We start from the raw sequence: 24598 nt of genomic DNA, 5'->3' as shown, positions 1-24598 counted from the left end.
GAATGAGGTGACATGATCTGAATTTAAAATTTTGATTTTGCAGGGGTAAATTCATAAACATTAAGTAATTTGCTATAAAAATTTGACTTGCCCATTAATTTTTAATTTATCCAATTGAGGTACTAAAAAAAATTTATCCAAGTGAGATCTCGTTGTCTCATTCAAATTTAAAATGTGACATCTACGTTTTGCAAACTAGTGTTCATATGTTTTTTTTTGTTCGTTTTTAATTTATCCCTATCTCTTGCGTTTTAACATCTTTCAACTATATCTTTTTTGTTGATCAATTGTGAAATTGGTTGATGATCAAAATTTACCTACATAATACTGAATGAGCTGATGGAAATTTAGGAAAGATGTCACCTAAGATAGGAAAATTTCTAACGCATTGTTCAAATTTATAAAAAGTGGTAGAAATTCTGATCTTTCCTTCCAAGGTAGTTCTCCTCGAGATATATATATAAATATATATTTGTATATTTATTAAGTATCACGCTAGATCTGTTTACCATCAATTAATTTTAATATTCTAACAACAAAAATGTATAATATTAGGACTAACTCAAAAATTTTAAACAATAAGGACAAAATTAAAAAAAGAATATCTTAATATTAGAATTTTTTTTAAACGGCTCTAAATATTAGAAATTAAAACACGTATTTAGTCGAAATAAAATTTAAAAATTTAGTGAAGTACTCATGTGAGTAAAACATTACTCAAAAGTTTTTTAAAAATATAACATTATTGAATGGATCGTATCTAATAATCACTTTATTTCTAAATAAAACAATTAATAACTCTACTTAATAATTAATTAAACTATTAATTCAACAAAAAGAGAAAAAAAAAGGGAAACGGAAAGGATCGCCAAAGAGGAGGCAAGCAGAAAAATATGGAAATGCGGAACATCGATGTGGAATAACACACGATCGCCACGTGTACATTTGGATGTAATTAATTAATTATAAAAGAAAATAAAATCACATGAGACGAAAACACAAAAAAAATAAAAAAAACTACAGAGATTGATCCCAAAAAAAAAAAAAGAAAAAAACACCGAAGCTCAAGGTGGGTGGGTGGTGCGAATTTCAGGGCTCTCTCTCTCTCTCCCCTCTCTCTCTCTCTCTCTAACTTTCTCTGCCATTTCGTTGCGAATCCACCTGTAGATCTGTAAGTTATTATGTGTTTTGTGCTAGAATTCGTAGTTTTTGCGTTTCACACAATGCGTTGAATTCTAGTGGATATTTAGGTTTGTGTTTTATTATTAATTTTTTTCGGTAATACTTGTAATTGATTCGTCGTTGCTTGATTGGGGAGGATTTGAAGAACCCAGATCTTGCTGGTTTTAGGGCTGGATGTGTTGGATCGGAGCTTGCGTACTTGGGGGAAGTGGTTTCGAGGTGCATTTGATCGTTTAGGTGCTGGATCTCTTGGTGTATGCTGCGATTGTAGCTGTAATTGAATTGATTGAGGTGTGAATTCGGAAGTGTTTTCGGGTTCTCTAGTGGGAAAACGGTGTGAATTTGGGCGGGGGTTATTAGGCGTTGGATTTAGGGTTTAAAAGATGGCTTCCAATCCTCCTCCATTTCAGGTGGAGGATCAAACGGATGAAGATTTCTTTGATAAATTGGTGGAAGATGAATTTGTGGGACCCGAGGATTCTGGATCCAAGTTCTTCGATGGGAGTGATTCTGATGATGCCAAGGCGTTTGCCAACCTGTGTATTAATGATTCGGACAATACAATCAAGGATTCCGATGGTGACCGTGGGCATGAAGCTATAGGGGAGAAGGGTGCGGTGGAGGCTGATCCAGGAGCATTGGGAGCGCATGCAGAAGTGAAGGCTTCTTCTCTGGTTTCGTCTAATTCTGTTGGGTGCTTTAGTGTGTTGGAATCAGGAAATGATGGTGTTGGATCGGAATCAACCTCAGATTCGTTTGTGTGCAAGAGTGATGAATCTGGCGGTCCGGCAATAAAGGAGGTAGGATGGAGTTCGTTTCATGCTGATTCATCGCAGAATTGGGGGCAGGGGTTTGGATCGTATTCAGATTTTTTCAATGATTTGGATAATAATGATGCAGGGAGTCTCGGTGTGTCCTCGGAGGATCATCTGAATGGTGCAGCATCAATTAAATCTAGTGCAGACGAGAACTATGCAAATAACTCTGTTAATTATGTGCAGTATCAAAACGATCATCAAGTTTATGAAGGATCTACAGATCAAATTCCGGCTGGGCAGGATTTAAGTAGCAGTCAGCAGTGGGAAAATCTCTATCCAGGGTGGAAGTACGATTCGGTTACTGGACAATGGTGTCAGGTCGAGGGCTCTGCTGCAGCAGAAAATGTCCAAGGTACGTTTGGCACCAATTTGAACAGTGAATGGTCTGACGTTTCTGGCACAAAAACAGAGGTTGCTTATTCACAAACTGCTCAGCCTGCTGTAGGCACTGTAACCGAGGCTAGCACGACAGATATTGTTTCTAACTTTAATCAGGTATCACAAGGAAATACTGGGTACCCTGAACATATGTATTTTGATCCTCAATACCCTGGTTGGTATTACGACACAATTGCTCAAGTATGGTGCTCCTTGGAATCTTATAATTCATCAATTAAATCGACTAACGAAGCTCATATTCAGCATAATCAAAATGGGTATCTATCAGCTAATAGCTATAATTATAGCGACAGTAGTATGTATAGCGACAATGTGCAACCTAATGAATATGGGTCAAGAGGTGTTCATACTCAAGGCCTAGATGACAAATTGGCAGGGTCTTACCACAACGAAAATCAACAGAGTTTGACTAGTTGGCAAACTGAAAGTGTTTCATCTCAGGCTGCCCCAACTTTTGGTGGAAACCAGCTACTGGATAGGTCTTCTAGTCCTGAGTTTTCTGCAAGAAAAGACCAGCAAAAGTCTGTTAATTCTTTTGGAACAGCTCCATCATATTTCCAACCAAGTCAGGGTCGTAATGAGGTCAATGGACCTGCCAGCTTAAATAGCTTTGCCTCAACTATGGATTATGGTCATCAGTTTCATCAGGAAAATTCCAAGGAACATGAACATATGCCTCTATCGAATGACTATTATAGCAATCAGAAACACGTGACGGATATCCAACAGTCCTTTCACGGAGGTCATCAGTCTTCTTATGCTTCAAATATTGGAAGATCTTCTGCTGGACGTCCTCCACATGCATTGGTAACATTTGGATTTGGTGGTAAACTTGTAGTGGTGAAAGATAGCAGCTCATTTGGAAACTCAAATTATGGAAATCAGGTTAGCATTTCTGTCCATTTCCTTTCGGTTGCTTATTGACTAATAAGGGGAAAATATTATGTTGCAAGTGTTGGTTTTGAGTATTTTAGTTATAGATAGATATATACCACATGATCAAAATAAGATGCCTCACTATGTGCTTCTTCAAATTAAATATTTTCAGATTTATTCATTTTGATGCACTAATTTAATCTGATATGTTAACTTTGTTACTTGTGAAGGGTCCTGTTGGAGGCACAATTTCTGTCATGAACTTGATGGAAGTTGTCATGGGTAACACCAAGGCCAATGCCATTAACAATGATGTTGGTGCATGCAATTACTTCAGTGCTCTCTGCCAACAATCCTTTCCTGGTCCATTGGTTGGTGGAAGCGTGGGGAATAAAGAGTTGCAGAAATGGATTGATGAAAGGATTGTGAATTGTGATTCGTCAGGAATGGATTACAGCAGAAAAGGCGAAGTATTGAGGCTGCTTCTTAATTTGCTTAAAATAGGATACCAGCATTACGGGAAGCTTAGATCACCATTTGGGACAGACACCATGTTGAGGGTAACTCACTCCCCTCACCCCCACCCCGAATATTGTGTATTTGATGATATGGCAGGTTTTATCTTTGTTTATACTTAAATTTAGATGGTTATAAATTTACATCTTAAAAAGTAATATATATGAAAGTAATAAAAAGAAACAGAAGCCAAATGAGGGGTTAAGATATCTCCCCGAGTGGTAGGCCACGGAGTTCATAAAAAAGTCCTTTAAATTTGTCTCAAAGATCACTTGTAGGAGATATATCCTCAAGTATGACTCATGACATGCATGTTTGTGTCAAGTCACGCTGACTATTGTGGGGTTGGAGACTTCTTGTGGTGTGTTATGCCAATTTTACTTGTAAAAAGTTATTTATCAATTTCTATTTCCAAGTCTTTAATATTTAATTTTTTTTTTCTACTTTCCATTTTCAGACTTCTCACGTAGCTTTCCATATCTATTGCTCTTGCTTTGTACCAATATATGTGCGTCCAGAGGATTTATTTAAAACAGCACTATGTGAACTAGTATATATTTATTTAATTCTTGCTTGAATTAGAAGGCAAATTTCTCATGCAGACCTCTTTCTCATGGGGTTTTCCTTAAATTTTCTTTGGTTGATTTTCAAATTACCGTTGCACCTTTCTGAGCTATCCTCACAATGTGCCCATCAACTTCTTCTTAAATAAACACTTGAGGTCCATGGCATTTAATCCTAATTTTTATTTGCATTTTTAACAGGAAAGCGATAGTCCAGAATCAGCAGTTGCCAATCTTTTTGCTTCTGCCAAGAAAAGTAGTGTTGAATTCAATAATTATCGTGCTCTTAGCCACTGCTTGCAAATATTGCCTTCTGAAGGACAAATGAGGGTATTAATTCATAATCCTCCCATTCTTAAAAATCCACGATAACGACATTGAAATAAGATTCAATTCACTGGCTTCTGAGTGGATGTAACATTTATTGGTGATTGTTCTAGGCCACTGCTTCTGAGGTTCAGACTCTTCTGGTATCTGGTAGAAAGAAAGAGGCTTTGCAATGTGCACAAGAAGGTCAATTATGGGGACCTGCCCTTGTTCTTGCTTCACAACTTGGTGACCAGGTTTGTTTTGCTGTTCTTCTGTGGATTTTGTATTTGTGACCTATCCTTCGTACTCATCTTGGATTCTCAAATTCATCAAATTTGGTGAAACCTCTGTTTTTTTGAACTCTTAATTATGTATAGCGGGCATCTTGAATTTTTGCAGTTTTACATTGATACTGTAAAGCAAATGGCTCTTAAGCAGCTGGTACCTGGATCACCTTTGCGGACTTTGTGCCTGCTTATAGCTGGGCAACCTGCAGAGGTCTTTTCTACAGATATAACGTCTAACATCAATCCTCTGGGTGGTAGCATGGCTCAAAATTCTTCACAGGTGATGTAGGGTCGGGATGATTTGCATAGTAAAATATATTCAGCATTGTTGCTGGAATGACTTATCTTTCAACTCAACTATGGTGGCTATATGGATACCCTTTCTTTTTCTTTTCTTTTTCCTTTTTTCCTTTTTTCCTTGAAAAAATGGAAACTAACTCGAATAATGGGAGAACATTCTTAGTGACGGAATGCTAGAATTGTTGAAATGATTGATTTTTTTTATTAGCTTTTCAGGATACGTGATGTAATACTTTTTGGGTACATTCTGCCTTACGAAACTCATGTGTTGTTCTCTGGGTCATATTCACAGTTTTCTGCAAATAGTATGCTGGATGATTGGGAAGAAAATCTAGCAGTGATAACTGCCAACAGGACAAAAGATGATGAACTTGTAATTATTCATCTTGGAGACTCCTTATGGAAGGAAAGGAGTGAGGTTAGATTATTTCTTCAAAAAGCCTTGTGGTTGATGTTCTATCGAAAATGTTTTAGAACCTGAATTTTGCGGGGTAATATTTTCAGATAACTGCTGCTCACATTTGCTATTTGGTTGCGGAAGCAAACTTCGAGTCATATTCCGACAGTGCTAGGCTCTGTCTTATTGGAGCTGATCACTGGAAATTTCCTCGAACCTATGCTAACCCTGAGGCTATCCAGGTATTCATTAGACATATTCTATGAAGCATGAACAGTCAAACACATAAGTCAGGTAACCTGTTTTGTCGCACTTGTCAGGCACGTCAAACAAATGAGTATTTGTTATACACTTGTTAAGCAATTAACACGTGTGGATACTTATAAACATACGAAAGAGAATTATTAGACACATGAACTAAAGTGTTAAAACTTTATCTCTTTCATTTATTTTAAAAAATAGATGTAAAATGAAACATAAATAATCAATAATAAATTTTGAGGGTAAAATACACCAAACTTGTTTTTTAATATAATTATGCAAGCTTATTTACTTCAAAATTTCTTTTTGTATAAAGATAATATGTGTTTAAAAAAAACATTTCCTTCCCGTCCTTGTCATATTCGTGTCTCAAATTTTTAGAAAATACCATGTCCCCATGTCCTAATGTGCATATCATGTTGTGTGCTTCTTTGGATGAATTTATTTTCTGATTTATTTCTTACAATGTTGGGAGGATTCCCTCTGCCCTAGGCCCCTAGCATATTCTGTATGCCTGAAAATTTTCCTTGTGTATCATACCAAAGCTGTTCCACAATTATTCCTAGCAGTCCTCTGTGCTTCTACGCACTTCTATCCTTCTATTATTTTGGTAAATCACTTTAGACATTCATACAGAATTTACTTTTCTGTATCTGGACAGAGAACTGAATTGTACGAATACTCCAAAGTTCTTGGAAACTCTCAGTTTATCCTTCTACCATTTCAGCCATATAAGCTTATATATGCATACATGTTAGCGGAAGTGGGGAAAGTTTCAGACTCATTGAAGTAAGTGCCTTTACTGGTTTTGCATGTTTTTTTTCTTCTGGATAAGAATTATAGATCAGATAAGAAAATAAATTATTAAAAAAATGGAATTTCGATCCTCTTAGTCTCTACAACCAACCGAAGGAGATCATGTGAAAATGCTCTCCAATGGTTTGAATCAGGAAAAGAAAACTCTTTGTTTATGAAAAATCATCTAGAAGCTTAAAATTTAAAAAGGAAACGAATTCTTCAATTTTACTTAAAAGCACCTTGAGGTCCATCACTTAAAAATTCTAACGTTTCTTTCCAGCCTAGTACCTTGGAAAACTGAGAAGTCCATTCATAATGTTTTAATAAAGAATTTTAGCCTTTTGTCAAAAGTGTGCCCGAATGACAACTGAAGAATACTTGCATATTCTGCTGATAAAAGTAGGACACAATTAAATATTTTAAAACCGAATTACCGGCATCTTTTAGTCCTTTGACAGTGTGGCCAAATAGATTATTGAGATTCCTTATAGTTATGAGAAACAATTTGATTTTGTATTAACCTCATGTTTTAACAAATTCAGCAAACATATGATTACTCTGGAATTTGGATCAGGTACTGCCAGGCAGTTTTGAAATCACTTAAAACGGGTCGTGCACCCGAAGTTGAAACGTGGAAGCAGTTACTGTTTTCTCTCGATGAGAGGATTAGAGCCTATCAACAGGTATTCATCTTGTTTTTTGTATCCTCGCTTTAAAAATAAACTGTTTACAGCAGTTTAACAAATGTTCCTACAATTTGCATACAACTTCCAGGGTGGATATACAGCAAATTTGGCCCCTGGAAAATTAGTCGGAAAATTGCTTAACTTTTTTGACAGTACTGCACATCGTGTTGTCGGGGGCTTACCACCTCCTGCACCATCAACAACCTCACATGGCAATGTTCATGGCAATGAACATTTTCATGAATCAGTAGGCCCAAGGGTATCAACTAGTCAATCAACAATGGCAATGTCATCGTTGATGCCATCTGCTTCAATGGAGCCCATAAGTGAGTGGACTGCTGATAGCAGCAAGATGACAGCTTCAAACAGGAGTGTTTCAGAGCCAGATTTTGGCAGAACTCCAAGACAGGTGTGATGTTTGTGATCTTTATTTTTCCTCTGTCGCTGCTGAAAAAATTATTATGGACCAGATCAATTGACCAATTCTATTATTTTCAATAGAATCATGTCAGTTCTTCAAAGGAATCAATGTCAGCTGACGGTCAAGGCAAAACATCAGATTCAAGAACATCTCGTTTCACTCGTTTTGGTTTCGGTTCACAATTGTTGCAAAAGACTGTTGGATTAGTCTTGAGGCCTCGCCCAGGTCGCCAGGTTGTTAGTCATATCAAGATTTTTGTAGCTTTTTCTCATGAGATCCTCGTTTTCTCTCAATCTGGTTGTGGATATTTTTTCAACAGCCAACTAAATTTGTTTTCCTTCTGGGTTGTGTTACTGAAGGCCAAATTGGGTGAGAAGAACAAATTTTACTATGATGAAAAGCTGAAGAGATGGGTCGAGGAAGGTGTTGAAACTCCGGCTGAAGAGCCAGCCCTGCCACCACCTCCTACAACTGCAACATTTCAGAACGGTGGGATAGATTACAATTTGAGATCTGCACTAAAGAAAGAAGCACCACCATCCAATGATGGAAATGCAGAGTTTTCAAGTCCCAATCCTACTCCTCCAGAAAGTATTTCCGGAATCCCCCCTATCCCACCCAGTTCAAATCAATTCTCAGCTCGAGGACGGATGGGCGTTCGTTCAAGGTACTACTTGAAATTTTTAATATGTGATTTCATTAAGTGGAACATTTTTCTCGTTGCAACATTCAATGGTCTCCTTGAAACTTCTATTTATTTATTTATTATTATTATTATTTCTTTTCTCTTTTTTTTTTGTGCAAGAAATTGAGCTTTCAGATTCATGAAACTAACCAATGAATGTATAGTTAAAGGAATGCTTTGGGAAAACTGTCGGGCTTTGTATTCACCTTGAGTACACAGCTTTGCACTAGAAATGCAGGTTCTTCATAGATAATCAATTGGACGTTTGGCCTGTAGGAATTGAAATGGGATTATTAGGAATGTGAATGCTTATGTTTGGAGTGTTGTAGGAATGAAGTATAGATGTCTAATAATGTGCAAGTAGTAGTATGGTTTGTGGGAACAAGTTTGGTAACATATTGTTTCGTGATTGGTTTTTGGCGGTTTCTGATTCCCAGGTACTGGCTGTCTTGCACGAACGCCGAGTCGGTGACGCAGATTATGTATTTATTTTTGCCAATAGAGTTATATACTACACCGATTAGTGTGAGACTTCGAGATGGTGTGGTTGGTCTATTTGGGATTTACTTGCTATTAGTTGCATTTTCAAGATAATTTATTTGGGCATACTGATTTCCAACAAAAGTATTGAAATCAAAGGAATAAGGGACTGTGACTGAATTTAATTTCTCGTGGCTAGCTATTGCTTTCTTAGTTTCTGTTAAAAGTCATCTTTTTAGTCCTTGAATGAAGAACATGATCTAAACCGTGCTGGCTCTTGTGGTTTTATTAGGTATGTTGACACCTTCAACCAAGGGAACGCGAGCTCGGCAAACTTGTTTCAATCGCCTTCGCCTTCTATTCCGTCAATTAAACCAAAGGTTGCTGCCAATGCAAAATTTTTCGTTCCAAGTCCCGCATTGTCAGCCGAACCAACAGAGGAGACTATACCGGAATGCTCACCGGAAGACACCACAACCAATGAACATCCTTCAACATCCACCACAAATGAGTCATTTCATACTCCCTCCGCAACCATGCCCATGCAAAGGTTCCCTAGCATGGGAAACATCTCAGTCAAGGCTGCAATTAAAAGCAGCAAGGCATTAACAGTTAACTCACGACGAACTGCATCATGGAGTGGTGGAAACTTCAGTGATGCTCTTAGCCCCCCTCCTAAACCAGTGGGAGTTAGACCTTTAGGTGAAGCACTGGGTATGCCCCCACCATCTTTTGTGCCTACCGAACCGCCCTCGGTTCATGGTCCGATGAATGGAGGTGGCGGTAGCATGGGAGATGAACTCCATGAGGTGGAACTTTAAGTAGCTAACATGTAAATACCAAGTTTTGTTCCGTAGTCGATCCACACAGATACATGCATTGGTCGCTCCTGCATCTCTCCCGTGTAATAGGGTCGTCGTATGCGCCAAAATATAGAGTTCATTAAAGCAAGTCCTCAGCAAGGACATGCCCTTTTTGTTTTCTCTGAAATTTCTTTGTTCCCTTTCCCAACACCCTGAAATTTGTGAACAAATATAGTCGCGACAATTTCTTTCTGTATGCTTATGGTTAGATGTCAGTTCATTTGATTCTCCTAGGAAGTTTCCAACGTTCGATACTTCTGGAGCTGCTATTTTACATTAAACCAAACACACAAGGCCTTTATTGGCACCCATTGTACAGTTCATTTGTTTATTTTTTTTTTCCCTTCGTTTTCTCAGAAAACTAGAAAATGGGCCCTCAAGGTGCTTCAAATTGAACATCATAAAGATGGAAAAATGTACTGAAATTGTGAAGAATAAGATGATTTGCTTCTTGCGCTTTTTACCAACTTTTAGTTCAATAATTTTAGTGATTGAGAGTGACTAGTCCCATGAGTTCTTCTCAATTGCAGAAGACACTTAAAAACATAATCATCTGGTGCACAGGTACAATCGTTGAAGTTTCGGAAGTTTAGTTTGATTGGTGATCTGAAAATATAAATCTAAAAGTTATAGATTAATAGAGATGTATTTCACGTTTTAAGTATTTTCTAATGTATTTGGTAGCAAAATTGAAAATTTAATCTCAATTTGAAGAATTGTTTTGGGTGTATTTATGTTTTACATGTTTTAATTAGAAATGAGTTTATAACATAAAATAGTACTTTTATCAAAGTTCTTATATTTTTTAATGTTAATTCTAAATTTAAAAGGTGAAAGTACAAAATATAATTTTTAAAAAAAATCACATTTTCGGTATTTAGATCACTAAATCTAAAAACGAACTCATTTGATCCGATAAATCTGAAATAAGAAATAAAATTCGAATGGTATACCAAACAAGTCCTTACTTTTCCAATGGCAACTAGGGTTGAAAATTTTACACATGTTTGCAGTGGAGAGTTCCTTGAGCTTTGATTCATCGTTGAAGGATGAGACATTTTTGAAGTGAGTGATTAATTGTATGTATGTGGAAAATAAGTCAATTTTGGCCTTGCAGAAGATTTTTCCAAAAAGGATGCTTGTTTTAAGGAGTTCTCTAACTTGTTTTGTCATTTTGCTTAAGTTTTCCTTTGACTGTTTTATAGATAAGAGCACACTTTTCAGTAAAAATAAATATAATAATATAAGCTCAATCAATAGTTTGGCAAAGAAAAAGGGCTTGTTTCAATCCATTAGAAGGCCTACATGAAGAACATTTTATTACAATGTATACAATAAATACAACACAAATTTCTAGTCTTCAACCCTTAAACAGAATTGAAATACAGAGATGAAGAGCAGGAAGAACAAGCTCCATAAGGGGGGATGTTAAAATAAAAGAATTAAATTAAGATCTTGTTGATGAACAATTTTGTCATTAAAATTCTGCAGAGCCAGGCGAGCGCGGAAATGGAATGGCATCTCTTATATTATCTATTCCAGTGACAAACTGCACAAGCCTTTCAAATCCCAAACCAAAGCCAGCATGAGGAACTGTAACACATTAAGCTTGATTATTTCAAGGCACTGGAGTGAAATAAGTACAATGAGAAATTGGTTAAAATCGTCAAATGAATCAAATAATGCTATAATCTCTTAGCTGTAAACTTGGATACAATCATCCAAGAATATTGTATTCACTCGTTCAAATATTTTGTGATTAATGAACACAGCAGTTTGGATAGGTTCAGTCTCGCAGACATTCTATTTCTAGGAACTGCCTAAATCTTTTCGCCTAAAAGAGAATAAGGTCGTTTTGAAGATTGAAGAATTTTTTCATGCTTTTTTTTCTATCTGCTATCTGGAGAGATCGTTCTGAGGGTTTTTTTTCAATTGGCCTCTTCGAGATGTTGAGTCTGAGGATTTGTATTATTTTCTTTAGCCTAAAAGTGTTCTTTAGCCTTCTGGCATTTTTTCTTCCAAGTTTCTTTTTGGCCATCTCATTCCACATCTAATCCTCATCTCCCACCCTTCTTTCGATCTTAATATGGAAGGCAAAAATTTCAAAGATCAAGTTTTCTTCTTGGTTAGTTTCTTTGGGGAGGTTAAAAACCATCAACTTTGTCCATATCTTCTTCCATGGTTCTGGATCCTAGTGGTGCACCATGTGTAGACAAGAAGTAGATCCTTCCTTTTTTTTTTTTTCCCTGTAGGCCCTCTTTGCTCTTCTTGCATCTCTTTTCATTGAGACTCTTTTCACACTTTTCTCAATGAAAGTTTCGTTTCTTACTTAATAATAAAAAAAAAAAGATTATTATTCAGATCATTGCTTTGGAATTGTCCTTTCATTACAGAACTTTGGAAGAAATTTTTTAGGGATGTTTGGAGTCAGTTTGGTTACTGCCAAAGGTTGCAAGGACATCTTAGGGAAGGTGCTTGTTAATTAGTCCCCTCACCTCCATAGAAAAGGGGTTTTCTTTGGCAAGAAAATTTCTTCCCTATCTTATTGAAAGGAGTTTTAGAGGTACAAAAGTCTGGGGAGAAGCTTTGGAATGTGGTGTATTTCAATGCCCCTGTCATACTCATCTTAAAAAGTATTGTATTTATCCCTTATTTTTAATTCTCACCAATTGGAGCAATCTTATATAACTTGCTTTTGTTTTGTCCTGTTTGCTCCTTTTGTTGGGGTTGTTCTTTTCCATAGGCCCCTCTGTATTTTAATTTGTTTCCATGAAAGCAAGTTTCTTAGTTTTAAAAAAAAGTTCAATATTCTAAACAATTTAGAATTGTCCTTCATTCATTATTTTTTTAATTTTTTTTCTTTGATCACAAAAGAAACTTAATATCATTACCGTAGGGCTAAAGCTCTAACCTGAACCATAACGACGCAAGTCAAGGTACCACCAGAAGCTATCTTTATTGAGTTTCAAGTCATCCAGACGAGCTTCCAAATAATCAAGCCGTTCTTCTCTTTGACTTCCACCTATAAGCTCCCCTATCTGAAGAGGGAGGAGGAAAAATAAATGATAAGAACAATACAACTTTATATGCTACCTTCAATTGATCTACCAAAGTTTGAAAATAATACAGCTAAGGCGATGATATGGTTTGATAATAATTGTGCTCGTGGGAAGGAAATTCATAGGCACAGGAACAATGAAAAAGTTCTAGAGTAAAAGAAGTTTCCCTTATATTTCAAAAGTAATCATAAGAAAAATATATTATTAAAATTTAAATGCATATCAAGAGACATGCTCTCTGAAAGCTACTAAATTAGTATAGCATGTATACCCATGGAATACAAGTGAGCAAAACACATTAACTGGAGTGTCGAGCACACTCCTTACATTATACTCATAGCCCATTGAATTAATCTTCAAGGAGGCTTAATGGGCGAAGCTCTCGGATAAAACAAGAATTTTAAGTTACTAAGTTTCAATTGGAGGCAGGAACCAGACAAAAGGTATCTCCAAATTTTGTTTCAGTTTGGTAGAACGAAGGAATAAAGGAGTGATCACAGGAAAAATGGACCTCAACAACAAATAAGTCTGCTTGACAATTGCAATGATTAGAGTATGTTTAACAGAGAGAAGGCAGCCCCACATGACACTGAAGATGATGATCAGTTGTAGAAATGTTTTTCATCAACTATTGACTCAATTGCAACAAGTCTTTATCCTTTTTCTTATGTATACCAACAAATTCCTTCCTTGTACTCGTGGCCTTTTAGAATAAAATGATAGTATAGAAATAACCAATGATATGGAAAAAGGGATCTCAATCTCCAGAGAGAAGGCAGCCCCACATGACACTGAAGATGATGATCAGTTGTAGAAATGTTTTTCATCAACTATTGACTCAATTGCAACAAGTATTTATCCTTTTTCTGATGTACACCAACAAATTCCTTCCTTGTACTCGTGGCCTTTTAGAATAAAATGATAGTATAGAAATAACCAATGATATGGAAAAAGGGATCTCAATCTCAAGCTCTATAATTAAGGAACCAGTTGAGAGAAGAAAGAGGACAAGTTCCTGACCTTGCATATTAATCAAAAATTGAAAATGAGATAACCCATTGAAATTTTTTCCCCAACTACTTAAACTGTTTCTATGTCTGATATCCTGGAAGTTAATTCCTTGAACGAGCTACACAGAAAAAATATTTTTTTTTCTAGAGATATAATTAACATAACATATTTAGGATTACCCGAGGAACCAACATATCCATGGCTGCGACAGTCTTCCCATCATCATTTTGCCGCATGTAGAATGCTTTTATCTCCTATAGTTCCACATCGATTGGGAAAATCAGTTTAATTTCTATGATCAATACTTACAAAAGTTATAAACAAAAAGAAGAGCATCCTACCTTTGGGTAGTCTCTGATTATAACAGGGCATCCACCAAATGCTTCCTCGGTTATATATCGTTCATGTTCGCTTTGCAAATCACTCCCCCACTTAACCTAAGAAAATTTTTAAAAAGCATAAGACCAACACAGCAATGGCCACATAACAAACGTGACTGACATATAGAAGTATCATCATATAAGAAATGATGTGAGTATTACAAATATAAAAGTAAAACGTATATGTTATGAAAATAGAAAATCTTTACACCAAGAGTGATACATGATGGCCACCTAAAAACAAATTCGACTCTCCTGTTTGTTGAATGATAAAGGATTTTCATTCTCTTACTCATTGCTATTTTCTATTCGCAACAGTTTTCTGCAAGTGTCAGACATCCATACTCGTCAAGTACTAAAGTTTGGATAAGAAAGTAATATAGTAAAAGTGAAGGGAACCATTGATATTTGTTCTGGTGACAAGTACAGTGCATAGCGACTTCTGTACATCACCTTTAAGTTATAACTTTATAAGCAGCAATGATGAAGTAGATATGCCATAAGTGTGCAACATGGTAATAAAAAGGACAGTTGCATAGTCACCACACTTCTGGGTAAGTAGAAAAATAAATGCACAGACTTGGCCTGGTGTACAACAACTTGGGAGGCAAGAACAACTCTCGTGAAAGCAACTTGACTTGCTTATCAAGATTATAATGCAAACAAACAAATAAATTTAAGTGATTGGTGTAGTGTAAAGGAATCAAATCTTATTCAAGAATGAAATCTATCTCAAAAGGTACATAAGGCTCCTATTTATAAAGGAAAGCCAAAAGTAAGGCTAACGATAATATGTATAACCGAACTAACTACCCCAACAAAGTAAACTAACTATCCTAAGTAGACTGAGCATCAAAGTAAACTAACGGTACCATGGTTACATCAGTGATACTCAATGCAAGCATTCATTAGCATAGTTTGCTTCCAACAAAGAACGTATTACCAATATGCAAGAAATATGATACAAAGGAATAAATGCAAGATGGAACCAAAAAATGCACAGCTTGATGCAATAAAACTAATGGGCAGTACCGGAAATTCAAACTTCTTATTTGCTCGAAGAAGAAGCTCAATTGCATCAGTATAAGTCAACTGCACAAAATCTTTTTCAACCAGGTTCTGTATAACATAGAAATATTACAAAAGTTATGTCAACGATGAACTGGCATAGACAGTAGGTGTAATAATGTTTCAGCAGTTATACTTATTAAATGAATATGAAAAATCATCCACGACTAGGAGTAATTGTAAGAATTCCTACATTCAGCCGATCAATAACTCCTTTCTCAATCCATGTGTTGAAGAAATCCAAGTCTTCCTTGCAGTTTTCAAGAACATGTCTCACCTAAAAACAAAAGTTTTTGTTACTCTCTAGTCAAGTAATCAAATATAGAACTTCTATTCCAAATATTTGTCAACGATTATAGTATAAGGCAACATGATAGTCAAAGGTAACATACTACATACTGGAGATATGCAGTTGCACAAGCCATGTCATCATCCAAATCAGCAAATGCAAGTTCTGGTTCAATCATCTAAAGAACAAAGTAAAAGGGTTACTTTTAGATGCTTCTTGTCACGTAAGGAAACTTGTAGAACTGAGTTGGGTATAAAGTTAAACCAGTGTGAATACTAGTTACCCAAAATTCAGCTAAATGCCTAGATGTATTGGAATTTTCTGCTCTAAATGTCGGTCCAAAAGTATAAACCTGAGAAAGATTTCAGGGCAAATTATTAGAGGTTTAAAAAAATTCCACCGTCATGTCGAAACAAGAAAGAATGCGTGGAAGAAAAACTATACATCAGATAGAGCAGTAGCATAAGTTTCAGCATTGAGTTGCCCTGAGACAGTCAAGAATGCTGGTTTCCCGAAAAAATCCTTCAACAGAAATGGGAAAAAAAATTAAATACTTACGAAGAAAAATAATAAGATGAAGTTGCAACGAGCAGTTATGACTTGTTTCATTTCTTCCATAAATTTTGATCGTGAGAATCAAAAAGATGGTTGACACATAATATAATATAACTAGATTCAAGAGATTGATCCCCAAATTAGGCGAAGCTAACTCACTTGTGACCAATCAATAAATCCCTCCTTTGTCTTGGGAATTGCACCCACATCAGAATTAGCAGCTTCTCCAGAACCTGGAATCTGTCAAAATCAGAAAATATTTTTTATTATTTTTCAAATATTCCATTGTTCCACTAAAATATCCCTCGTATAGACCATACAAATTCCAGACTTTTCTAAGTTAAAATGCCCACCAAAGTAGTCACACAGAACTGTTCACCAGCTCCTTCACAATCTGATGCCGTAATTATAGGACTTGAGATCCAAACAAATCCATTTTCTTGGAAAAACTTGTGTGTAGCATATGCCAAAGCATTCCTCACCCGCGCAACCTACACAACACCATAATATTCAAACTGATAAAATAGACAACTGTTCATATGAAATTACTAACGAAAAGCTAATAAAGAAATTTATCCGACTAATTATTTTGATCATTTACCAATTATTAGGAAACATGAACGAGACAATTAACTTGCATAAAGGATATCACAAGCTGAATATATAAGTGTTTAAAGCATGAATATACTTTCTTCGTTTGTCAATAGTTAGTGAAAAGATTTTTTTTCTACAATAAGAAACTTGATAATGGTATTGGGATAAAAGAAAAGAGGAAAAAAAACAAAAAACAAAAAAAAAAAGAAGCCAACAACCTGATGCCTGGGAGCAGAAGAGTAAACCCCCTTCCCTAGAGATTTAAAAAAAAAAAGAAAGAAAAGAAAAACCAGAAATAACTGTTCATTGATAGAAAAGTTAGATAGATAGAAAAAAAGAAATGAAGAACGAACTCAATGAGGAGCAATACAACCATAAAAAGATAAATAAAGAAAATAACAAACAATGAGTCATCAATCTAAATGATCCATGAACAGCAGCACCCAGAAACCAATAGGCTCCATTGAAACAACCCAAAAAACTAAACTCTAAAATGAAATGATCCAAAAGAAACTTCCAACCACTGAAGCCACCGAAATGAAGTAGAAGCATCTAAAAAAAAACACTTACAGCTGACGGCACCCAAAGAGAAAGATCATTAAACATCAAAAAATTCTAAAAAAAGAATTCAAGGAATAGATTGTCGCTCCCTGAGAATGAACCTGATGAATTACCAAAATATCCTTGTTAATAACCAATTTGATTCTTTGCCTTCTACTACTGACTACTGTAAACCGAAGAAAAATCTTTTCCAACGGTTTTCTTTGGCATAGAAAAGGTCTCACACTATTCTTTCCCTTTCAATAAAACAGGGGAGATCAAATAAACACCTAAGTTTCCATCAATAATCAGATGAAAAGCTTCCAAAGAGGCATTAGAGGAAGCTCCATTAGCATCCCTATGAGATATCAGAATAAGAGGTTCAAATACTTCCTCCTCAAAATAAAAAATTAAATTTATCCCATTGATAACTTCAAAAATCAGGATCTAATCACTGAAAAGCCTTCCAATCATGAAGGATTAATGAAAAAAAATGAAAAGAAAATTGAAGCTACCCATCTTAATATCACAGCCATCAACTACAGTCAGACGTTACATTTTAAGATAATTTGTCATAATTAATTACCAACAGTGGTAGGGAAAGCATAATTAAAAGATTCTTCTAACAAAAAACTTAGATTACGTCAAAGGCACTTCAATTTGAGTTAATTACACAACAAGAGCATTGATATTTTGCCAAACCAAAGACCCCATTCATTCTCCTTCCGTTTATGGAATACGTGAGCATTCATTTCCAACCACAAAATCCGTACAATTGCTTTCACAGAATTCATCCAATGGTTTATTCTTTCCTCTAAATCAATGTCCACATAGTGAAAATACATTGTGTTTTCTTTTGCCAACCTATGAAAGGTCCAAGAACAATACAAGTACCTTGAAAAAATAATCTCCAACAATAATACCATATGCAGATGAAAAGAGGACGTCCTTGTCTCCTTTGCTCATTACATTAGAAAAGAAAAAAATAAATAACACCTGTAGTCATGTCAAAATCTTCGCCAGGAAAATATGTTCTTGAGGAATATTTTTGTTTTGGATAAGAATTATATTAACAAACCAAAAGCAAAACGAAACAACCTAAAGGCAGGGGGATGAGAGAGCCCCCCTCAACAAAAACTTTGGTTCGTTTTAGTAAATTATACAATTAAAACCTTTACTTTTCATGAGTAGGATTAGCACTCTAGGCTTGTATTCCAGAATCTAGACTGAATAGAAAACAGAACTATACCGCCCCAAAAGTGTTTGTTCTTGGACGGAGATGAGCTTTCGTTCTCAAAAATTCTCTGCTGACTCTTTTCTTTTGGATAGGATAGGAAGGATCACTCTCGCCAACCTGAAATATGGATAACATTTACATAAATAGAGAGGAAATGTTTTCTGAATTTGCACCTAGGATGCTATCAGTCATGAATGGAGTGTGAATCTAGGTATTTTCAACATTTCAACTTTTACCTCATTTAAATAAACTCTGTTTCCATTTTTATTTACTGACAGAGACAAGGAGAAAGTTACTGATGCAAGGATCCAAGAATTGTTTGAAGACCGTTCCACTTACCATGTTCACTTTTTTATAATCAAATATGTTTGATCACAGTTTATTCTGAACTCTTCAAAAACATTTTTGATATCTTATCTAATTTTTAAAAACTGCCAGAAAACTTTCTTTTCTTTTTCAAAAATCATAAATTTATTATCTAAAAACTCTAATTCCACTCTATTATTAATCTCTCTCTCATATACTTTTAATAAAATTTTCTCTATATAGTCTCTCTCACCGATCTCCCTTTACCCAAATATTCTCTTATTAACTTCTCTCAATTCACATGTTTTCTCACTAATATATTTGTACACACTCAACTTCTTTGTACACACTTCCTCTCACCAATGTATCTCCATATGTGCTTTCTCCTCTTTTCCTGTCCTTGTACACAATTTCCTTTTACATTCTTGCCCGTCCCATTTGAGCAGTCCAGTTTTTTATTTTTTTTATAACTGAAGTTACAGCTTTGCTCCCGTGTACCTGGGGTACCCGCACCTACCCCAAGGCCCGAACCCCGAACCTGGGAGACCCATTTGAGCAGTCTATTAGAAAAGTCAAAATCGTGCAGCATTGAACTTTTTCAATTTAAGTGTCACGAAAGAAATCATTATTCAATAACTTTCTTATGTGGAATTTTAAATCCAAAAATAGAAATAGTTATCCAATGGACCCTTAGCTATTGTATCATTCTTTCTAGCTTCCTTTTATACACATATGCATATGGTCACTGCCTTTACAAATAAGATATTCCAACATTCTAATACCTCGTCCTAGAAATCAAATATGAACAAGCAACACATACTTGCATATTCGCACCAACTTTTTGTGTTGTTCAAATTATATATTACCTTTTGCTGGATGTATTTAAGTAAATACTGCAGTTCATAAGCAGGAAAAAATATTGTAGCCAAACCTACTTGAGCAAAAAGGATGAGAAGTACTAACCATGACCACTTTCTGCAGTTTCAGTTCCACTTTCTGTTTTGATCCTTGGCTGGCCACCACAACCCCGTGCACCCATACTGATGCACCAGTTGTGATCAAGCCAGATTCAACCTGTCAACAAACTCCAAAGCTGGAATAAGAGCACAGAGACAAGTAGATACCATATTAAAAGAAATCTTAATGCCTCTCTCAGTGTGCACAATATAATTTTTTTGAAATTATCTGCTACAGTTGATGGAGCCTCTTTTTGTAATCCTTATTATCTCTCTCAACAACAAAGAGGAAAAAACGGTTCGCCCACATACCAGTAGATCTTCAAATGTCCCTTTTTTTAATAATAAAAAAAATCTGTCTCAAAGTAAATAAAATGATCGTGAACAAATAGTAAATGGGTAAATAACTACATTCTCTATTGCCAACCGTTTGTTAACAGCTTTCATGATCATCCACCTAGAATATCAGCCACCAAAATGAGAATGAAAGAGAAAGAAGTTGATCACACTATCAGTCAAGCAAGTTAGTTGAAGAACAAATACATGCATATTTCTAACCCCATACTGTTTCTAATGACATCCAGTCTTCTCATTTTTTTTTTTTTAACTCATTTGGTTTGAAGTTCAAATCTTCAAGATGGCCATTTTATTTGTTTCAAACTATAGATATGATTGCTATCATTAATTCAAAAACAGAAATAAGAAACATTAAACAGCTATTGAAGTAACAGATTTAGCTGACTCAGGTACCTGATCATAACCTTCCGTGGTTGAATCCATGACACATTGCATATTTGAAATGCATGAACCATCATTAACCTAAGCACAAGACAAAGGAGGCATTTAAGATAATCACAATACTAAACAATATTTCTTCTTCCTATGATCCATATCCAACCCTCTCTCCAGAACTCCAACCTCATATTTCCTTCTTTCTTTTTTCCTTTTCCTCATTTAAAATTGATGTCAATGCTGGCCCTGTTTCGTATTCCCAACCTCTTTAATTTGTTATTGCTAAGACAACTTTTTTTTTCATGGAAGCAAAACAGAGCTTTAAACAAATTTACGACTATGTTGATAACAGAAACTCCACCATAGGACTGAGTTGTCCTTCAACGAAACCGAGTGACTTTTCCTTAACACACTAAGAATACCAGACCGGCCCAGAATGTTAAAGCCAGTTTCACATGAATAATGCAATCTTATCCTTCAATTCTATTAAGAATTTACCTCCTGAATGCATGCGATATGAAAAAGGAAATAGAAAAGAAACAACAAAGCTTCCTATCCTGCATTTCTCAGCCTCTAAAATCGTATCTCCCATCACGAATTGACTCTTCTTACCTCCATAAACGTAACGCTGCTCTGAAACCGAAGAGTCCGAACCCAGCCCTTCACGACCAGCGTCTGCCCGACTCTATCCAGCCCTTCATCGAGACCGCCCTTGATTTCAGACACCCTGAGCTTCTTCCTAAATTCCCCAACCTTCTCGCCCCGCGTGACCTTCCAGTCTTTGGAAACTTCAGGTTTGGTCTTCTCCACAGCTTCTCCGGACGAGAGAGCAGCAGACACAGCGCGAAAACTTCGCCGGAAAGAACCCGAAGAGTGGCGGCGGGTAATCGGCGGTAACGGAATGCTCTGCGGCAGTTTTCTTGGAAATCCGGCGATGAAGCGGAGAGTTGAATAGGGATTGAAGCGGAGGGAAATGGCCGGCGACATGGCGGCAGCCATTGAAGGCTTTTCTTAAGAAAAATTGAGTGTCTGCTACTGGTTTGTGATATATATCCACTCTCACACTCAATTGTGGAGCGGACTCCAATAATCCTTGATTCAGGCCGGAGAAAATTGGTTGTATATAGACAAATTATAAAAGAAGTATTTTATAAATTTATATAAACCATTGTTCCATCACGATATTCGAAGTCACGATCTTTCGGTTAGTTAAATTCGAAGTCACGATCTTCCGGTTAGTTGAATAATAATCTAGTGATTCAATACTTGGTAATAAGTGATATACAATGATTTATGTTCTTACCACTACTTAACGGATGAGTCGATAAAAAACGTAAAATTAAGTAAAATGAGAAGTCAATATTTTTTTATTTGAAAAAAATATTCGGAACTTTATTTTATAATCAAACTATCATTATAATCCTTAATCAACTTCAACTGTCAAAGTGAACTTAACTGGTAAGTGACATTTATCTCTAATTAAGAGGCTGTGAGTTCGATTTTCCACGTTACGCTATACTGAAAAAAACTTCAACATCCCTCCATAGAAATTGTATAATTAAAAATGTGCCAACATAAGAGTCGGGCAATTTTTTATATTTTGTTAACACTATTAACAACTAATAATTTGATCAATATAATTTGTCAACCAACCATAACTTAAACAACGTCTATTTTGTCATGAATTTGAAACCTCACCCTGTGACGCTAGAAGTTAATTATTCAATAAATACAAACTATCCAGTAAATCAAATCATTTATTACCTTGTTTGATGTTGAATGTTCGCTATCCTTAAAAACAATAAAAAATAGCTGTAAATTTTCAAAAATTATTATTATTATTTTTAAAATTTTAGTACAACAAAGGTTCTCCCTTAAAAAGAGTGTCTTTGAATCCATTAAGTATTCTAATACATTTTCTAAGTTTGTTTCTAATTGTGTAATGTAATATTGTCATTCAGTTTTCACAGTACTTCACTGGCATGGCATAACTGGAATGTTTTGAAATTATAAAAATTAAATTTTAAAAATATGAAAAAATATCAAGCACTGAAGTATATATTTAACAATTTTTTAGCTACAAATTTAAATATTACAGGTTAAATTACAAGAAAATGTCCATGAAATTTGTTATCTGTTTATTTCTGTTTTTTCATTTTCAAAAATCATTTTGAAATTTTATGTAAATTTCAAAAACAAAAAAAAAAAGTAGTTTTTAAAAATAGGTTTTGTTTTTCAAAATCTAATACTCAACTTTTTTTTTCTTTCTCATATTTATCTCTAAAAAATTTATTTCTCACTCTAAAATTTTTTTATTTCTAAATTTCTCTCTACAAACTTTCTTTTTCTCTCTCTAAAATTCTCATATTTTGAATATTTATTGTTATTTGTTTCTCTCCAAATTTTTATGTATTTTTTTTTCTAATAGACTAGTTTCATTTCTCTCTCTAAATTTAATATTTTTCCTAACTTTTTTCTCTCTAAAAATTCATATTTTATAATTTTTCTTTCTCTTCGTATTTTTTCCTCTGAAAATTATATTTTATTTTCTCGTTTAATTTTATTTCACTGTAACTTTTATTTATCATTGTATTTATTTATTTTATCTAAAAATTATATTTTGAATCTTGTTATTATCTCTAAATTTGTTTACACTATAATTTTTCTCTTTCTTTGTAATTTTTTTTTCTTTTAACATATCTTTTCCTCTCGACTTTATTTGTTTTCTCTACAATTTTCCTTTTTTTGTCTTTAATTTTTCTCTCACGATTTTTTTCTAAATCTTTTTATTTACCACTCTAAAATTTATCTTTCAAAAGTTTATCTACATCTCTCTAAACTTGTATTTTCATGTCTTTACATTAGGGAGAAGACAAAAATTTCTGCAAGGTCGGATCCAATAAATAAGAAATGCATGTCCTGACCCTGTCCCCGTCCCCGGTTCCATTTTTTAAATAATTAATATATATTTATTACATTTTTTTTATACTTAAATTCTAAAAATTCTTAAAAACACTTATAAAACTGATAATTTTTTTTTAGAACATCTCTCGGACCCAAGAACGAGGTAGAGACGAAGACTAAAAATTTTCATGAGTACGAGAATGGGGGAGAGCATTCTCACTCGCACCCACATCATTATCATCTATACTCTACATAAAATTTTCTCTCTCTAATATGTATTTTCAATTTTCAAACTTTTTAAAAACAAAAAACTAAAAAGGGTTACCAAACATGTTTTGGTTTTCTGTTTTTTAAAAACAAAAAACAAAAAATGGTTATCAAACATATATAGTTTTTGTTTTTTAAAAACAGAAAACTAAAAACCAAAAACTAAAAACAAGAAAAACCAAAAACTAAAAACAAGAAAAACCAAAAACTAAAAACTAAAATGGTTATCAAACGGGCCCTAAACGTTTCAACAATATTCTTGAGCAGTCATTGGTTAAAATTTTGAATGTAAAGTTCACCTAACGGAATGTGGAACTACATGACAATTAATCTCTTATATTGACTTTAAAGGTCTTATTTTTCTATTGCGAGAGTTAACCTCTCTATTGTCTACAAAAAGTTGTCCTAAAATATATTTTAAAAACAATAATTGTGATGTTCTCTATCAAATTTTTGTCCAAAATATTGACGAATTTATGTTGAAATAGTATTTTGAAAATATTTATAAAGTATCAATAGTAGTATTATAACATTTAAAAGGAAATAATGAGTATTTTCTTTTCTAACAATGTATGAGATCATCTTTTTTTTTACAACAATATATGAGATTAAGGATGAGACTCAAATATCGGAAAAATAGTAGAATGGAAAAGTTTTTTTTACTTTAGCCAATATTCTATTACAATTCCTGCCCAATTTCTACCAATCCAATAGAATATACATGCAGTAATTTGCAACTCGATAAAAAATTTGGTGATAGTTTCATCGAGGTCAACGAGTCAAATCCAATATGGAACGGCAACCGTTCGATCGATTTGCTGACAACAATTCTGCACACCGTGTTGGTTACACCGCCAAA

The 24598-nt window shown here is 34.7% G+C and overlaps 2 protein-coding genes across 4 annotated transcripts; one reads left to right on the top strand and one right to left on the bottom strand.

Moving 5' to 3' along the window:
* The first annotated feature begins 1014 nt into the window (after nucleotides 1-1014).
* Nucleotides 1015-10159, top strand: LOC111021382 (protein transport protein SEC16B homolog). Of its 3 annotated transcripts, none has more exons than XM_022298332.2 (14): nucleotides 1015-1171; nucleotides 1328-3284; nucleotides 3506-3835; nucleotides 4556-4684; nucleotides 4795-4917; nucleotides 5063-5230; nucleotides 5543-5668; nucleotides 5755-5889; nucleotides 6570-6697; nucleotides 7281-7389; nucleotides 7481-7801; nucleotides 7894-8046; nucleotides 8173-8480; nucleotides 9271-10159. In XM_022298332.2, the coding sequence occupies exons 2-14, from the start codon at nucleotides 1566-1568 to the stop codon at nucleotides 9797-9799; spliced, it is 4278 nt and encodes a 1425-aa protein (XP_022154024.2). In that variant the 5' UTR covers nucleotides 1015-1171; nucleotides 1328-1565; the 3' UTR covers nucleotides 9800-10159. The 3 variants fall into 3 exon arrangements, with proteins under 3 accessions (XP_022154024.2, XP_022154025.2, XP_087974740.1); XM_022298333.2 differs by having other exon boundaries at nucleotides 1034-1171; nucleotides 1351-3284; XM_088118614.1 differs by having other exon boundaries at nucleotides 1051-1171; nucleotides 1319-3284.
* A 961-nt stretch (nucleotides 10160-11120) lies between these two features.
* NS1 (Class II aminoacyl-tRNA and biotin synthetases superfamily protein) lies at nucleotides 11121-21662 on the bottom strand. The gene is made up of 15 exons (XM_022298331.2): nucleotides 21181-21662; nucleotides 20587-20655; nucleotides 19844-19954; nucleotides 18587-18691; nucleotides 16557-16694; nucleotides 16363-16443; nucleotides 16093-16170; nucleotides 15932-16000; nucleotides 15752-15826; nucleotides 15553-15636; nucleotides 15324-15410; nucleotides 14253-14348; nucleotides 14091-14165; nucleotides 12753-12879; nucleotides 11121-11434 (listed from the first exon to the last, which is right to left on the bottom strand). The coding sequence occupies exons 1-15, from the start codon at nucleotides 21565-21567 to the stop codon at nucleotides 11319-11321; spliced, it is 1698 nt and encodes a 565-aa protein (XP_022154023.1). The 5' UTR covers nucleotides 21568-21662; the 3' UTR covers nucleotides 11121-11318.
* Between the last annotated feature and the right edge of the window lie 2936 nt (nucleotides 21663-24598).

Source organism: Momordica charantia (assembly GCF_013281855.1).
Source record: "Momordica charantia cultivar OHB3-1 chromosome 10 unlocalized genomic scaffold, Mcharantia_2.0 BLBB01000010.1, whole genome shotgun sequence".
Classification (NCBI taxonomy): domain Eukaryota; kingdom Viridiplantae; phylum Streptophyta; class Magnoliopsida; order Cucurbitales; family Cucurbitaceae; genus Momordica; species Momordica charantia.
This window is presented reverse-complemented; position numbering and strand designations above follow the sequence as displayed.

What these genes read in the sequence shown, in the direction of transcription:
- LOC111021382 (XM_022298332.2), top strand. Translation starts at nt 1,566, where the DNA reads ATGGCTTCCAATCCTCCTCCATTTCAGGTGGAGGATCAAACGGATGAA. An exon ending in GGACAGACACCATGTTGAGG is followed by an intron (nt 3,836 to 4,555) that starts GTAACTCACTCC and finishes CATTTTTAACAG; the next exon opens with GAAAGCGATAGTCCAGAATC. An exon ending in CTTCACAACTTGGTGACCAG is followed by an intron (nt 4,918 to 5,062) that starts GTTTGTTTTGCT and finishes GAATTTTTGCAG; the next exon opens with TTTTACATTGATACTGTAAA.
- NS1 (XM_022298331.2), bottom strand. Translation starts at nt 21,567, where the DNA reads ATGGCTGCCGCCATGTCGCCGGCCATTTCCCTCCGCTTCAATCCCTAT. An exon ending in ATAAGAAGTTTGAATTTCCG is followed by an intron (nt 14,349 to 15,323) that starts GTACTGCCCATT and finishes AAATTTTCTTAG; the next exon opens with GTTAAGTGGGGGAGTGATTT. An exon ending in CTTGCGTCGTTATGGTTCAG is followed by an intron (nt 11,435 to 12,752) that starts GTTAGAGCTTTA and finishes AATGTGTTACAG; the next exon opens with TTCCTCATGCTGGCTTTGGT.